This window comes from Malus sylvestris, chromosome 1, assembly GCF_916048215.2.
Source record: "Malus sylvestris chromosome 1, drMalSylv7.2, whole genome shotgun sequence".
In the NCBI taxonomy this organism is placed as follows: Eukaryota; Viridiplantae; Streptophyta; class Magnoliopsida; order Rosales; family Rosaceae; genus Malus; species Malus sylvestris.
Window position 1 is genome coordinate 13,530,060 of NC_062260.1, and position 15,544 is coordinate 13,545,603.

A 15,544-nucleotide genomic window follows, 5' to 3' on the forward strand; every position below is an offset into this window, starting at 1 on the left:
AAAGCATATGGCTTGTCATCCATTTCCTTCTTCTCCATATCGGTTTTGGGAGATTGATCTTTACTTAATTTGTCTCCCTTGGTGACTGGAACTTCATTGCCATTGCAGTTTAACATATTGAATCTTTTCAGGATCTTCTTAATGTATCCCTTTTGCGATAGGCTAAGCAATCCCCTCTTCCTATCATGTGTAATCTCAATCCTAAGAACATAAGAAGCTTCTCCCATGTCTTTCATCTCGAAATTGTCACTTAACAAGGTTTTCGTTTCCTGTAGTAGACTCAAATTAGACTCTGCAATCAAGGTATCATCTACATAAAGTACTAGGATGATAAAGTGTCTCTTACTAGACTTGACATAAGTACATTTATCTTCAGAATTTTCAATGAAACCATGTGACTGCATAACTTCATCAAATCTTAGGTACCATTGCTTGGATGCTTGCTTCAATCCATGTATGGATTTCTTAAGTTTGCAGACCAATTCTCTTTCTCCTTTCTTAATGAACCTTTCAGGTTGTCTCATATATATTTCTTCCTCAAGCTTGCCATTCAAAAAGGCTGATTTAACATCCATTTGGTGGAGAAACAAATCATAGTGAGCAACTAAAGGCATTACAAACCTGATTTTTTTTTTTGTAGAGATTGGTGAGAATGTTTCACTGTAATCCACTCCCTCTTGCTGAGTGTATCCTTTAGCGACAAGCCTAGCTTTCAATCTTTCTACATTTTCCTTTGAATCTTTCTTCGTTTTGTACACCAATTTGCATCCAATTGGCTTGGATCCTTCTAGTAAAATTGCAAGTTCCTAGACTTCATTTTTCTACATTGAATCAAGTTCAGATTCCATAGCTTTTAACCATTCTTCTTGTTGCAGACTGTTCATTGCTTCTTTGTAAGTTGATGGTTATCCAACGTTAAAGTCATCTTTATTAAGATACATAACAAAATCATCTGAGATTGTAGGTTTTCTCAATCTTGTTGACTTTATGAGTGCAGGTGCAATATGATCCAAAATTTCTTCTTCAACTTAGTTTTGTGTCTGCATTACATTATTCGAACCATTATGTATTGCTTGGTCCTTCACTGCATCATGATTGTCATTTATTTGAACTTCGTGTACACCATCAGTTGCAAATGGAACAACATGTTCGAAGGTTAAATGGTTGTCTTCACTTGGAATAACATGATGCAATGAATCAGTTGTACTTTCTTCATTGTGCTCTTCAAAATTAATTTCATTGCTTGTTACTTCCATTGATCATACCTCTATAAAGTTCACCTTCCTAGCCTCAACAAATATCATGCAGTAGTTAGGACAATAGAACTTGTACCCCTTTGTTCCCTCAGGGTATCCCACAAAGTAATAGCTCAATATTTTAGGGTATAGTTTCTTTTCTTAAGGGTTATATACCCTTGCCTTAGCTGTACAACCCCAAATTTGTAAATGATGCAGCCTTGGCTTCCTTTTGTACCACAATTCGAAAGGAGTTATAGTCACAGATTTGTTGGGGACCCTATTAGATATATAGTTTGCAATCTTAATAGCATCACCCCACAAGAACACAGGTAAGCTTGTTGCACCCATCATGTTTCTTACCATGTCTTTTAAAGTGCAATTCTTCCTCTCTGACACTCCATTTTGTTGTGGAGTACCAGGATTTAAGTATTGAGCTACGATTCTTTTGTTTTTGCAAGTAAAGTGCAAAGGGTCCAGGATTTCTGCCATGCTCAGTGTATCTTCCATAGTATTCACCCTTATGTTGGACCTTATCACTTTGATTTTTCTATCTAATTGTTTCTCAACCTCAGCCTTATAGATTTTGAAAGCCATAAGTGCATTTGATTTGTCAGAGAGTAAATACAAATAGCAATACCTTGAGAAGTCCTTGATGAAGGTTATAAAATACTTTAACCATCATATGTTGGAGTGGGAAAAGGTCCACATATTTCAGTGTGCACAAGTTTAAGTAAGTCAGTGCTTCTGGTTGCATCCTTTTAATTGAAGGTACATAACAGACATCTTGCAAATCCAAAATAAAACCAGACTTTAACTTAATCTTATCTATTCCAATGAACTTGACAGTAGCTTTGTCACCATTTCCCATGATCACTAAGATTTCATCCTCTCTTAGCACCCTCTTGTTTATGAAACCTTGCAAAGAATTTGTCATGTATATTGAAGCACCATTGTCAATCCACCATGAGTCTCTAGCAAATTCAATGTTATTTGTTTCAAAACACACTAATATTTCACCTATATAAATCGCAATATTACCTTTTCCCTTGCCACTTTCATTCCACTTCTTATATTTCTGACAGTTTCTCTTCATGTGTCCAGGCTTCTTGCAGAAAAAGCATTGCCTTTGATGCATTTGGAACTTTTATTTACACCAGGCCTTGGCTGACTCAGTGCACCTTTTTCACTTTCTGGATTTTGAACATTGTTCTTGAATTCAGTCACCATGTTGACCTTTTTCTCAATGTTCTCAGACCCAATATGTTGTTCTTCATGCATACATATGTCAATTAATTCATTTAGACTCCACTTTTCTTTATGTGCATTATATATGCTCTTCAATTGTGAGTATTCATTAGGTAATGAATTGAGTGCCACATGAACCAGAAATGCATCACTCATGGGAACATCCAGTGCATTCAGTGTTGCACCAATGTCTAGCAGCTCCAAAATGTGTTGTCTCACACATCCTATACCGTTATATTTCTTTGACATAAGTTCATTCATGAGATTACCTGTTTCAGCTTTGCTTGATTCCTTAAATTTCTCATGGATTAGATACTCTTTTGCATTCTCAGAATCTGGTATTTCTCCTCTCATTGTATCAGACATGGACTTTTTGATCACCAGAAGAGCAATACAATTCGCCTTCAACCACCTTTCAAACTTGGCATTGGCATTGGCAGCTACATCGGTAGCAAGTTCTGGAGGAGAGTCCTCCCTAATAGCTATGTCAAGATCCATCAATCCGAGACATATATATATGTCTTGCTTCCACTTTTTGTAGTTTGTACCACTTAAGGTTTAAACTGTGCTCACAACATTCATAACTGAATGAATAACATTCACACTTTAAAATTAAACATCCCAATAAACTTCATAAGACAAGATTAACTCAACACCTATGGGCTGATGAATTAAAAAGCTTCTAACACTAATATATGCATTATATCAGTTACTTTCATGGTAGTTTCTAACACTTATGAGAAGATGGGAATACCACAGCTGGTATAATACACGTATCATGCTATGCCATTTAAAGTCTAACCATAAAAACACAATCAACACCTATAGGCAGATGAACTGCATCCATGTTATGATTTCAAATGCAATTATGAGCAGCAACCTAATTATATTACTCAGATATTTCATGATAAATAGATAGGGCTTGAATATATGATCTAACCGGGCAACATAGATACTGATCATGCAAAACTTTATAAGTATCAACATACCATTCATTCATGCAGATTGTATAAGCATTGATCATGACTACAATCATAGGTTTTAACTATATAGCCTAGGGCTCGGATACCAATTTTTATCCCTTAGGGTTATATAACTAAAACACTGTATGCATGTTAATAATATACATAACCAATAACAAGAAGACTAACCTAAAGAACCTCCTGCAGCAGCCATGGAATAAGCTTGCACCGAGAAGAAAAACACACCCAATGTTCTACGGGAAGCCTTTTGTCGTGTGTTCTAGGGTTCACATGGACCATTATTTATAGGCCAAAGACTTAAAGTCCCTTCCATAAAGGAGACACTAAATCTACTTTCTTGACCTCCAAGTAACATATCATAGTCATAATCGTACAAGGATTTCATCAATCCTATTTCCTATATAAGACTCACAATATAAGATTGATATCTTTGGGTAATCAAATCACAATATATATTATTCTCTAATGATACATTCCTATTACATATAGTAGACCATATTAAAGTTGATTTATATCGACAAGTCCAACATGAGCTTTAAAGCTTATTAAATAAAATGATAATAGTAGGAAAATCAAAATTTTAAACCAAATTTGCAAACTTAGAGAGAAATTTTTCTAGATTCTGGTCACATATGACACTTGGTGTTCCACGAATGAAAATTGGACACGTGGCTATTCATTTCTTCAATTAAGTTGCATTCTTGAATTACCAAAACGGTGACCCCGAAAACAAAGAGAAAAGAATATCTGTAAAACTTCCGCTGCCGTCAATACGTACCCCCACTTTGGTTCTTGCCTTAGATCTGATTGCTTTTCCTGCCTTTATATGGAGACACCAATCTATACTGCAGTTTATGGACAATTGCTTGCTTTAGATTTATTTTCAGACAGTTTCTTTGTATTGTACTGTCGTTTTTCTTGATTGTGTTATTTTGGCCCTTTTATGAAATTAGATAACCCATTTTCCTGACAAATCAGTGCAAATTGGCGACCATGCAAGCCTTGTCAAGCCAAATCATCCAAAGCTCTTTGTGTTGACTTCATGAAAATCAGAATATGAAAAGTAGAGGAAGAAAAATAAAAACCCATAAACACCTATAAAAGACTAAGAAATTACTTAAAGAAATTGAGAAATTAACGATGGAGGAGGAGGTCATCGCACATCGCAGCAATCTGGATGATTCGAATCCCCTTTTCCTCTTTTTTAGATGGCAGAGATGAAGATGGAGTATAACAAAGTTTCTCTTTTCTAGTTTGTGGGCCCACTATCTCAGAATTTTCATAATGCAATTTAATTGGAACATGAAGAGTCACGTGTCTAATTTTCATTGGTTGGAACACTAGGATGTGACCGGAACTTGGAAAAATTTCTCTCAAACCAAATAATGTGTCATCAATAGAAAATAAGGACGTTAATTATGCTTAAGTAATAATCCAATCATCAACAACCACATCATTTAGTTTTAAAAATTCGGTCTCTCTAGCATTGCCCTAAATAAAAAAGCATGACCAGTTTGTCAAAAGAAGAATGAAGGTTTGTGGATAAAAAAATATAACTCTTCCTCTTCTTCCTTTAATCAAATGAACTGATTGAGGCATTTTTTTCTGTAAAATTATAACATGTTTGTCATTTCCTAGTTGCATATGTGTTAGATGATCTATGTTGATTCCAATACTAGAAATATACATCAGAATTTGAAGACGGTGGCTAAACTTAGACAGTTGGAGATGTTGTGGATGCGAACGGTGGCTAAACTTGGACAATTGGAGATGATGTGGATGCGAATTCCCATCTTCTTCTTCTTGGATGAAATTGCATTTGCAAAACAATTAGCACCTTAGGTTAAGGCCAAGAGCCTCACGAGCCCACGATGAATTCCGGGGGGGGGGGGGCTTTGGCCAAAGAACCTCCAATGCCATAGTTAGAATTTGAGGAAAAAGTGTTTAGAGAAATTTGGAGAATGTTAGAAGACAATTCGACTTAGGTTTTTGGAGAAATGAGGTGGTATTTGTAGGGGTGTGGTTGACCCTTTTTGGAGAAAAGGGATCCGGCTACTTATGTTGGTTTTTGGCTCTAATTGCAAGATATTATGCCAAAATAATATCTTGCAATCAATTAGGAAATTAATTTTGGTAATCAATCCTAATTTGAAAGGATTGTGGGAAGGATTTGATGAGGATTGATGAAATATGTTTTGAATAAATACCTATTTTGATCACATTTGACCTTGATTGAGCTGTTATTGCCTGCTACTTGCACGTAGGAATTCCGGTGTGCCTTAAGGGTAATTTTGTCTTTTTCACCCAAAGATCCACGTGTCGCCGCCAAATTTTTCTTGATTATTTTTTGCTCCACAAAAGCCCCCACACTTGTTGGGCTGCTCGTAGGAAAAGGCAACATGTGTAGAGATCTTTTTGCTTTAGGAAACATAAGATTGCTTCGTATTTTGATGTAGATTTCCTCTTTAATTGGAAATTAGGTCATTCTAGGAAAGGGAAATAAATTTCTCCCAAAGTCTATTTAAGTCTCCCTTAAGTAAATTATTAAATCAACTTTAGAGAGCAATTTATTCTACCTTATAAGAGAGAGAAAGCTAGAGGATATTTGATCCCCCCAAGCAATCTTCTACACTTGCCCGTGCAAATGACCGTCTTTCGTTGTTTTCTTCGTCTTCTCCACACCTTATAGAGGTAAGAAAAAATTAATTTTCCTTGTCTTCTTCTTGGATAGTGCTGCCGTGGGACAGCCATCGGGATGGTGCGACATGTCAGCTAGCAGGGGCCAGGAGTTGGCTCGACATGGGCCGATGCGGTGTTGTGGTAAAGACCACTGCTTGGGCTGCTCAGTTTGCTAAAGCCAAAGGCAATTGTGCAGCTAGGCGAGCCACATGGCTCTTATCCTTTGGGCTCTTGGACCTGATATGGGCCAGGTTAACAATTGAGAGAAATGAGAAGGTTGCGGACCTCATGTGCTGCAGGAATACTGGGCATGCAGGTAGGGATGGACAAAATATCCATGGGTATGGGTAACCACGGTTACCCGCCCATTTAAAGTTGATGGTTATGGTTATGGATAACCGTTTAAACAAATAAATGGTTATGGGTATAACCGTTTATCCATGAAATTTAAATGGGCGGTTATGGGTATTATCCGCGGTTATAACGGGTTTCCATCGGTTATGGATAATATTCATGGTTATAACGGGTATCCATTTACCCATTTAATTTAATATATGTAAAATTAAAAAAAAAGTAAAAACCCTCAGAGTTACAAATCTGTCACTCTCTTTCTCCGCCTCTCGACTTCGTCACTCTCTCTCTCTCCGTCGCTCTCTCTTTCTATCACTCTCTCCGTCGCTCTCTCTCTCCGTCGTTCTCTCTCTCCGTCACTCTCTCTCTTCGTCGCTCTCTCTTTGCGCCTCTCTCTCCGTCGCTTGCTCTCTCTTTCCATCACTCTCTCTCTGCGCCTCTTGACTTCGACTCGACCACACCTCGGCAACCTCGCTCAATCGCAGTGAGAATTCTGCCATGGCCAAAAGCTCGTTCAAGCTTGAACATACTCTGGGTATGCTTTTAATTTTTAATTTTGTTGGGTTATTTGTATGGTTTCTGGAATGCCCATATGCCTGTTTTGGTTTCTTTTAATTGGCTGATTGTAGTTTTTGATGTCTTGTTCTTGAACACCTGAATTATGGATTGTGGCCCTTTTGGATTGAAGGATGATTTGCAGATAAAAGTTTATGTCTTTTCAATTTTATATAACAAAAGTTTGGGTTTTTATCGATTGCTTCTGCTTGGTATTGTTTAAATTTTAGTATGAGTTTTTTTATCGAACTTGTTCTGATATCAAACTTGTTTGTTCAATGGAATTAAGTCGTGGGATTATAAATCATCGGCCTTTGTTTGACATGAGTTTTTCTATTGAACTTGTTTTTTATAGAATTAATTTGTGGGGTTGTAGTTATCAACCTTTGTGTACAATCTTATCAATAGCATCTGTTTGGTATTTTAAATCAATCTCAGTTTTCTATCCCACGTTTACCAAGTTAGAACTTCCAACTTCCTCAGTCCCGATTGTATGTAATGGGTAGCTAAAATATATTTATAACGGTGTTTAATTGTCAGAAAATAAAAATTCTGACAAATTTTTCTTTTGTAATTTTCAAATTGTTAAAAAAATAATGTAGACGGGCGAAAAAAAAGAGGGTAAATGGGTTAAAAAAGGATAAACGGGCGAAAAAATGGGTAAATGTGTAAATGGTTATGGTTATGGTTATGGTTAAATGGGTAAATGGTTATAGGTAAATGGGTACACGGTTATGGGTATGGATAATCGTTCATAAACGGTTATGGTTATGGGTATAACCATTTATGTAATTACCCAACGGGTAAACGGTTATGCGGGTATGAACATAAATGGTTATGGGTAAATAATCGCGGTTACCCGCCCGCCATAACCATTGCCCATCTCTACATACAGGCCTTCTGCCTGCTGCACTGAGAGAAAAAATAAAGGAAAAGCCAATATGCGTTGACCTCCCTTGCTGAGTACCGTGAATGAGGTTGGCTGCTTAGTTGGGAGAAATGTGGGTTGCTCCCGAGATAGGAGATAAAGAGGATCATGGCAGATGCAGGTGGAAATAATTGTCACGGAGCCTACTATGAATGAAGGTGGAAATAAAAGATCTTCCCTGCCTGAGATGCCGGTTGAGAAAAAACTGAAGACTTTATTCGCTGCTCGTGAAGGTCTGCCTCCTGCTGAGAGGCCTATGATTGACTTGACTTCTTCCAATAGGAAGAAAAATAAGGCTGCTAGATCTGTGCCAGTGACGCCTACCGTTCCGAAGATGGCTAGCTCGATTGCTGACAAGATTGCTCAGTGTAGAGGTTTTGGCATACCCCACGACGTTCGTTAAGAGCTAAGTCCAGTTCACCTTTGGAGAGGCTTGCTACTATAAAGGGCGATAAGGTGGACTTTGCTGCTAAAGTGGCGCTAAGGCGCACTCCTATTACTACTGGGACTGATTCGACTTGAAAGAAAGAGGGGACTGCTCGTATGGGTAGTTGTGAGAAAACTTGTTTCTGGAGAGTCTGCTGAGATTTATGCGCTTTTGAAGCCAGATCTGCTTGAAGATATGAATGCATGTGCCAAATTTGTTAATGGCGTCAAAGAGGTTGGTGGCCCAAGTTCCTTTGCAAAGCATACGACCGAGTATACCAAGACTGCTAAGGGTGTGGTAACGACTATAGCAGCTGAGGCTTATTCTTCCACCAAAAGGATAAAAATTGGAATCTGAGCTCGTTGCTTTGAAGGGGTCTAATATCTCTACCCATACTTCTCTGCAGCTTGAGACCGCTCGCCAAGAGATCATTAACTTGAAGACTAGGCTTGATGTGATCCAAGTTATGTATGAAAGTGCAGATAAGAAGATTGGATGTTACATACCTCAGATTCAAGATCTTGAGTTTGCCGTTTTTGAGCTTCATTTCGCTACTTATGTAAAGGATGAAGAGTTGATTGCTGCTTATAATCAAGTGATCCACTTCAAGAAGATCGTCGATGGACTTGAACCCCAAGTGTTGGAACTTCAAGGTGCACTGAAGATCAACGAAAGTCTGAAAAATGAATAGATGAGTTGCAGCGCGTCCATGTCGATCTACTCGAGGAGAACGAGCGACTGAAGGGTAAGAAGACTAGGCTCGAGGCTTCGAGACCTTCTCTATTTCTCCAAAAGACTTGCTTGCCTTTACTTTTGAGGCTTCCATTGGTGAAGTAGTCGGAGAAGTTGGTGCCCAGGCTAGGTCAAACGTTGGATGATGTCGCTGCTAAGAACGTCGTGGCTGCTGAAGGTGCGGCGATTGAGTAGTTGTTGGATGTCGAAGCTGCTGAAATGTAGTCTTCTAGGTAGCCTTTAGGATTTTCTTTGTTTTCCTTGTTGCTTTTTGCTTTGCTTGAACTTTTTCGGCCTTTCCTACTTGTTTATCAATTTTGTTAGAAAATTTCATAAACTTGCTTCCTTCGCTTTTCTCCATCTTCGCTTCTTTTGTTCGTACCCTAACCTTTAGGCTTCATAGACCAGTGGCAAGCATGCTACTTTTTTATAAGTAGACAGGCCCACATAGCCTATGTAGCCGTGGATGTTGGTGTAGAACTTTGCAAAGTTGTTAGTCATAGGGTCGGCAGCCGGACACTTTACTTACAGAAGCAAACAAGTCTGCGTAACCACTAGGCTGTTAACCTTGGCTTTCTTCAATCCTTTGAGCTATGTGGCCTGCATCACAACGTACTAAAGATTTTTGGATTATGAAATTCGCTAACCTTTCGTACAGAAGTACGCGATTGTAAGGAATTTCGTAAGTAAGGGTTTGAAGGAACTCCTTAATTTTATGTAACCAATTTCATAGGCTACGTAGCAAGTATCACAATACTTTAGGAAATAGTGTAGACCCAAATGATCATTCTGTTCTTGGCAGAGGTGAAGCTTATCGACTGCGTAGCATGTCAGCAGTTGTATAAGTCTAGCGTAGCTTTACTGGTCAAAGGGCAAGCCGTAGGCAGTCTTCTAGATATTGTAGACTACCTTATTGCACTCGATAGTGGCTTTAGGGTTCCAGGGCAACTGTCCATAGGGTGTACTGCATAATGTGCCTCCTCCGTCTCTGAGGCTCGGTTCCTTATGGATTAGGCCAAGATACCTAAAATCCTTGAAAAAGACCATTGTGGCTACTTCTAGGAATCCTGGTGCAAGGCATTATGCATCTAGTTATACCAGGGCAGCCCGACTCATCCACATCTGGATATTCGAAGTGTAAAGTTTATCTTCCGACATTGGAGAGCAAACCCATGTGGATGTTAAGGAATTGGTTTACTCTCTCACAATGGAGAGTAATTATTTTATCCTTTCGCACTGGAGAGTGGACCCAGATGGATGTCTGAGAATTGGTTTACCCTCGTGCACTGGAGAGCATCGTTAGTCCCTCGGGGGACGCAATTCCTACGATGAGTCCTTAAGAAAGGCGCTGTCTTCTTTGAAGTGCATGAGTGAGCAGTTATTGTAAGCATGCAGTCGACCCAAGTTGTAGATTACTTCTGAATTCCTCATTGAAAAATGAGTGAAACGAAAGAGAACTTCGTTGTAAGGTAGGAACTGCATGACAACTGGATAGTCATCGACTTGCAAGGTGGTGCCAGTCGAGCTGCCTGAGTCTTAGGGCTTTGATGTAGCAGGAGGTTACTCATGGTAGTTCCTCATATTGTAGGCGTTCTGCTGCTTTTTTATCTCTTTGTGGTTTATGATGGCGAATCTGTAACTACCCTTGCTGCCTACTCTGTATCTTGTACGGACCTTCCCATATGGGATCCATCTTTTTAGAACATTCTCTGCGTATAGTGATATTTTTTTTCTTATGACCATATTTCCGGGCTGGAATTGCCGGATCTTGGCCTTTTTGTTGTAGCTAGAGAGGAATTGCTGTTGGTAGGTTACGATGCAGGTGATGGTAGGCTCGTGTTTCTCTTCTGCCAAATCTAAGCTTGTGGCCATCTCTTTATTGTTCTGCTCGATGCTTGATAGTAAAGTGTTGATACTTGGCACGATGATATTGGGAGACATGATTACTTCTGAACCAAATGCCAATGAGAAAAGAGTCTCACCTGGACCCGGCATAAGGAATCAGGGTTCCTTATGGATTAGGCCAAGATACCTAAAATCCTTGAAAAAGACCATTGTGGCTACTTCTAGGAATCCTGGTGTAAGGCATTATGCATCTAGTTATACCAGGGCAGCCCGACTCATCCACATCTGGAAATTCGAAGTGTAAAGTTTATCTTCCGACATTGGAGAGCAAACCCATGTGGATGTTAAGGAATTGGTTTACTCTCCCACAATGGAGAGCAATTATTTTATCCTTTCGCACTGGAGAGTGGACCCAGATGGATGTTTGAGAATTGGTTTACCCTCGTGCATTGGAGAGCATCGTTAGTCCCTCGGGGGACGCAATTCCTACGATGAGTCCTTAAGAAAGGCGCTGTCTTCTTTGAAGTGCATGAGTGAGCAGTTATTGTAAGCATGCAGTCGACCCAAGTTGTAGATTACTTCTGAATTCCTCATTGAAAAATGAGTGAAACGAAAGAGAACTTAGTTGTAAGGTAGGAACTGCATGACAACTGGATAGTCATCGACTTGCAAGGTGGTGCCAGTCGAGCTGCCTGAGTCTTAGGGCTTTGATGTAGCAGGAGGTTACTCATGGTAGTTCCTCATATTGTAGGCATTCTGCTGCTTTTTTATCTCTTTGTGGTTTATGATGGCGAATGTGTAACTACCCTTGCTGCCTACTCTGTATCTTGTACGGACCTTCCCAGATGGGATCCATCTTTTTAGAACCTTCTCTGCGTATAGTGATAAAGGTTTTTCTTAGGACCATATTTCCGGGCTGGAATTGCCGGATCTTGGCCTTTTTGTTGTAGCTAAAGAGGAATTGTTGCTGGTAGGTTACGATGCAGGTGATGGTAGGCTCGTGTTTCTCTTCTGCCAAATCTAAGCTTGTGGCCATCTCTTTACTGTTCTGCTCGATGCTTGATAGTAAAGTGTTGATACTTGGCACGATGATATTGGGAGACATGATTACTTCTGAACCAAATGCCAATGAGAAAAGAGTCTCACCTGGACCCGGCATAAGGAATCAGGGTTCCTTATGGATTAGGCCAAGATACCTAAATTCCTTGAAAAAGACCATTGTGGCTACTTCTAGGAATCCTGGTGCAAGGCATTATGCATCTAGTTATACCAGGGCAGCCCGACTCATCTACATCTGGATATTCGAAGTGTAAAGTTTATCTTCCGACATTGGAGAGCAAACCCATGTGGATGTTAAGGAATTGGTTTACTCTCTCACAATGGAGAGTAATTATTTTATCCTTTCGCACTGGAGAGTGGACCCAGATGGATGTCTGAGAATTGGTTTACCCTCGTGCACTGGAGAGCATCGTTGGTCCCTCGGGGGACGCAATTCCTACGATGAGTCCTTAAGAAAGGCGATGTCTTCTTTGAAGTGCATGAGTGAGCAGTTATTGTAAGCATGCAGTCGACCCAAGTTGTAGATTACTTATGAATTCCTCATTGAAAAATGAGTGAAACGAAAGAGAACTTCGTTGTAAGGTAGGAACTGCATGACAACTGGATAGTCATCGACTTGCAAGGTGGTGCCAGTCGAGCTGCCTGAGTCTTAGGGCTTTGATGTAGCAGAAGGTTACTGATGGTAGTTCCTCATATTGTAGGCCTTCTGCTGCTTTTTTATCTCTTTGTGGTTTATGATGGCGAAGGTGTAACTACCCTTGCTGCCTACTCTGTATCTTGTACGGACCTTCCCAGATGGGATCCATCTTTTTAGAACCTTCTCTGCGTATAGTGATAAAGGTTTTTCTTAGGACCATATTTCCGGGTTGGAATTGCCGGATCTTGGCCTTTTTGTTGTAGCTAGAGAGGAATTGCTGCTGGTAGGTTACGATGCAGGTGATGGTAGGCTCGTGTTTCTCTTCTGCCAAATCTAAGCTTGTGGCCATCTCTTTACTGTTCTGCTCGATGCTTGATAGTAAAGTGTTGATACTTGGCACGATGATATTGGGAGAAATGATTACTTCTGAACCAAATGCCAATGAGAAAAGAGTCTCACCTGGACCCGGCATTCGTGTCGTGTTTCTCATGTTCGTGTCGTTTTCGTGTCATACCCGATAATATACTATATTTTTATTTTTAATGTGTTTGATGATTTTTAATCTCAATCTTTACCGATAATATACTATAAAAATAAATAAATAAATAAAACTTACATTTTAAAATTTATATAGAATAATAATTAATAAACAATATATACATATTCATTATATCTATTGTATTTTATAGTAAGTTTTTTTAGCAGTTTAAAAAATTAAAATCATCAAAATCACTTTTTGCTTATCGTGTCGAAATAGGTTACATGCGTGTTACTCTCGTGTAAACCTGTTAAGGACCCATTATTAACGGGTTATTATCGTGTGACCTGATAATGACCTGATTAGTTATCATGTTGATCCAAAACCTGTTATTTTCGTGTGGTTTACGTGTTGTGTAAGAAATTGCCAGGTCTAGTCTCACCGGTGGCTCGTCGTTTGGTGGTGCGATACGCCATAGACATCCAAGGAGTTCATCTGGCCATTTTCCTTTCTTGTCAGAAAATGACTTCTTGAGGCAGTTAAGGATCGTCTTATTTGATGCTTCGACCTGCCCATTATTTTGAGGATATCTCAGAGTGGACATGTGCTGCTTGATGCCATACTTTTGGAAGAACTTTGCCAAATTTTTGCCTACGAATTGTAGTCCGTTGTTTGTGACGATAGATTGAAGGATGCCAAATCGACAAATGATGTTCCTTCATATGAAGCATTCATTGTCCGTCTGAGTCGTGGTTGCCATGGGCTCTGCTTCTACCCATTTGGTGAAGTAATCGGTTGCCATGATCATCATGCCTCTACCCCTAGTAACGGGCGGCATTGGCCCTATCAAGTCGATTGCCCACTGCATGAACGGCCAAGGACTCATCTGCAGGTGTAGTTTGCTGGCAAGTAGTGCTGGTACCAGCTTGTAGCGTTGGCAGCTATCACACTTTTGTACTAGCTCCTTAGCGTCTTGATGCATACCAAGCTAGTAGTAGCATGCGTTAAAAGCCTTATGTACTAAGGATCGGCCTCCGGAATGACTTCCACAAACACCTTCGTGGATTGAACTTAGAACCTGTAGGTCATCTGGAAGTGCTAGGCAGTAGGGATGTCATCCAGTGTAGGATCTTCGGACGAGAATGTCATTCCATATGTAGAAGCGTGCTGCCTTTGTTTTGAGCTTTCTAAACTCCAATTTTCCCAAGGGGAGTGTTATTGACTAGGTAGCCTATAATGGAATCTTGCCAGTTTTAAGTTGTACTAACATGTGACTCCCCAGCTACTGGCTCTGCCTCTATGCTTGGCTTGTCTAGATACTCCATTGGAATAGAGCGTTTGAGTTGGTGGTCGAGGGTAGAGCCTAAGCTTGCTAGCGCGTTTGTGTGGGCATTGTCTGCCCACATAACTTAAGTGAGGGTGTAAGTCTGAAAATCCTCAAGTTGCTTTCGTACCTTCTCTAAGTACTATGTCATCTTCAAATGTTTTCCCTTGTACTCCCTAGTAATCTAGCTGGTGATTAGCTGGGAATCAGAATGAATTGCAAGCTTTTTCACTGCTAAGTCTTTTTCCATTTGGAGGCCTGCTAGTAGGTCTTCGTACTCTACTTCGATGTTGGATGCTTTGAAGCCTATAGTGATTGCATGCTCGAGCATCGAACTGTTTGGGGTGACAAAGACCACACCTGCTCCCAAGCCCTTTGTAGTTGGATGCATTGTTGAAGTGCAAATGCTAGAAGTCTTCATCGGGTGAAGCAAGCGTGGCTAGGGCGTGCTCGGTTGCTTCTGAAGAGTCATTAAGTCGTTCTGTTGCGTTGCCTAGGCTAGGCGTGAATGCAGGGTAGGGAACCGTGGAACTGGGGCCATGTTACACGCAACAAGAAATGCTCAACTGCCGGTAATGGGCCACTCTAAAATTGAATTATGGAGCAATGATCGGTTGGGGCCGTGTGATGCGCAGTAGGAGGTGGTGCTCAACTATCGGTACATGTTACTCCTATGTAAAATCTTTTGGGGCGACGAGGACGAAACTTGCTTCTGAGTGTGTCCTTCTAGTGTTCGTTTGCCCTTGACGCGCTTTTTAGGTTGAGTTGTTGAGTTCGTAAAAAAACTTTGCATTCACCAATGTTTACGCCTTTATCGTCACGTGTATGGATTGAGTGGAATAGTGTGTCATAAGGATGACTGTGTGCGTCTAAAGGTATAACTTGAGCCTTCAGGTTGCAACAACTATCGCCAAAGTTAGGTTTTGAATTTCTAATAGCTAGTTTCTGCATCAAGGAAAGCTTTTGAACTGTGGAATGCAGGTAGTCGAGTCCTTAACTCTTCTCGTATGAGGGTAGAGCTTATTAGTACTTCAGATACTGTCAAGCATCTAAATAAATCCTC

At 40.0% G+C, this 15,544-nt stretch overlaps 1 protein-coding gene across 1 annotated transcript in view; it reads left to right on the forward strand.

Annotated features, from left to right (window-relative positions):
• LOC126631834 (putative ripening-related protein 5) overlaps window positions 1-3,100 on the forward strand; it is a 41,192-nt gene extending 38,092 nt beyond the window's left edge. The window contains exons 6-9 of the mRNA XM_050302013.1: window positions 132-189; window positions 279-303; window positions 876-960; window positions 2,816-3,100. Of these exons, the coding sequence (XP_050157970.1) occupies window positions 132-189; window positions 279-303; window positions 876-919 (127 nt within the window). The 3' untranslated portion in view covers window positions 920-960; window positions 2,816-3,100. The remainder of the gene's footprint in view (window positions 1-131; window positions 190-278; window positions 304-875; window positions 961-2,815) is intronic.
• The last annotated feature ends 12,444 nt before the right edge of the window (window positions 3,101-15,544 follow it).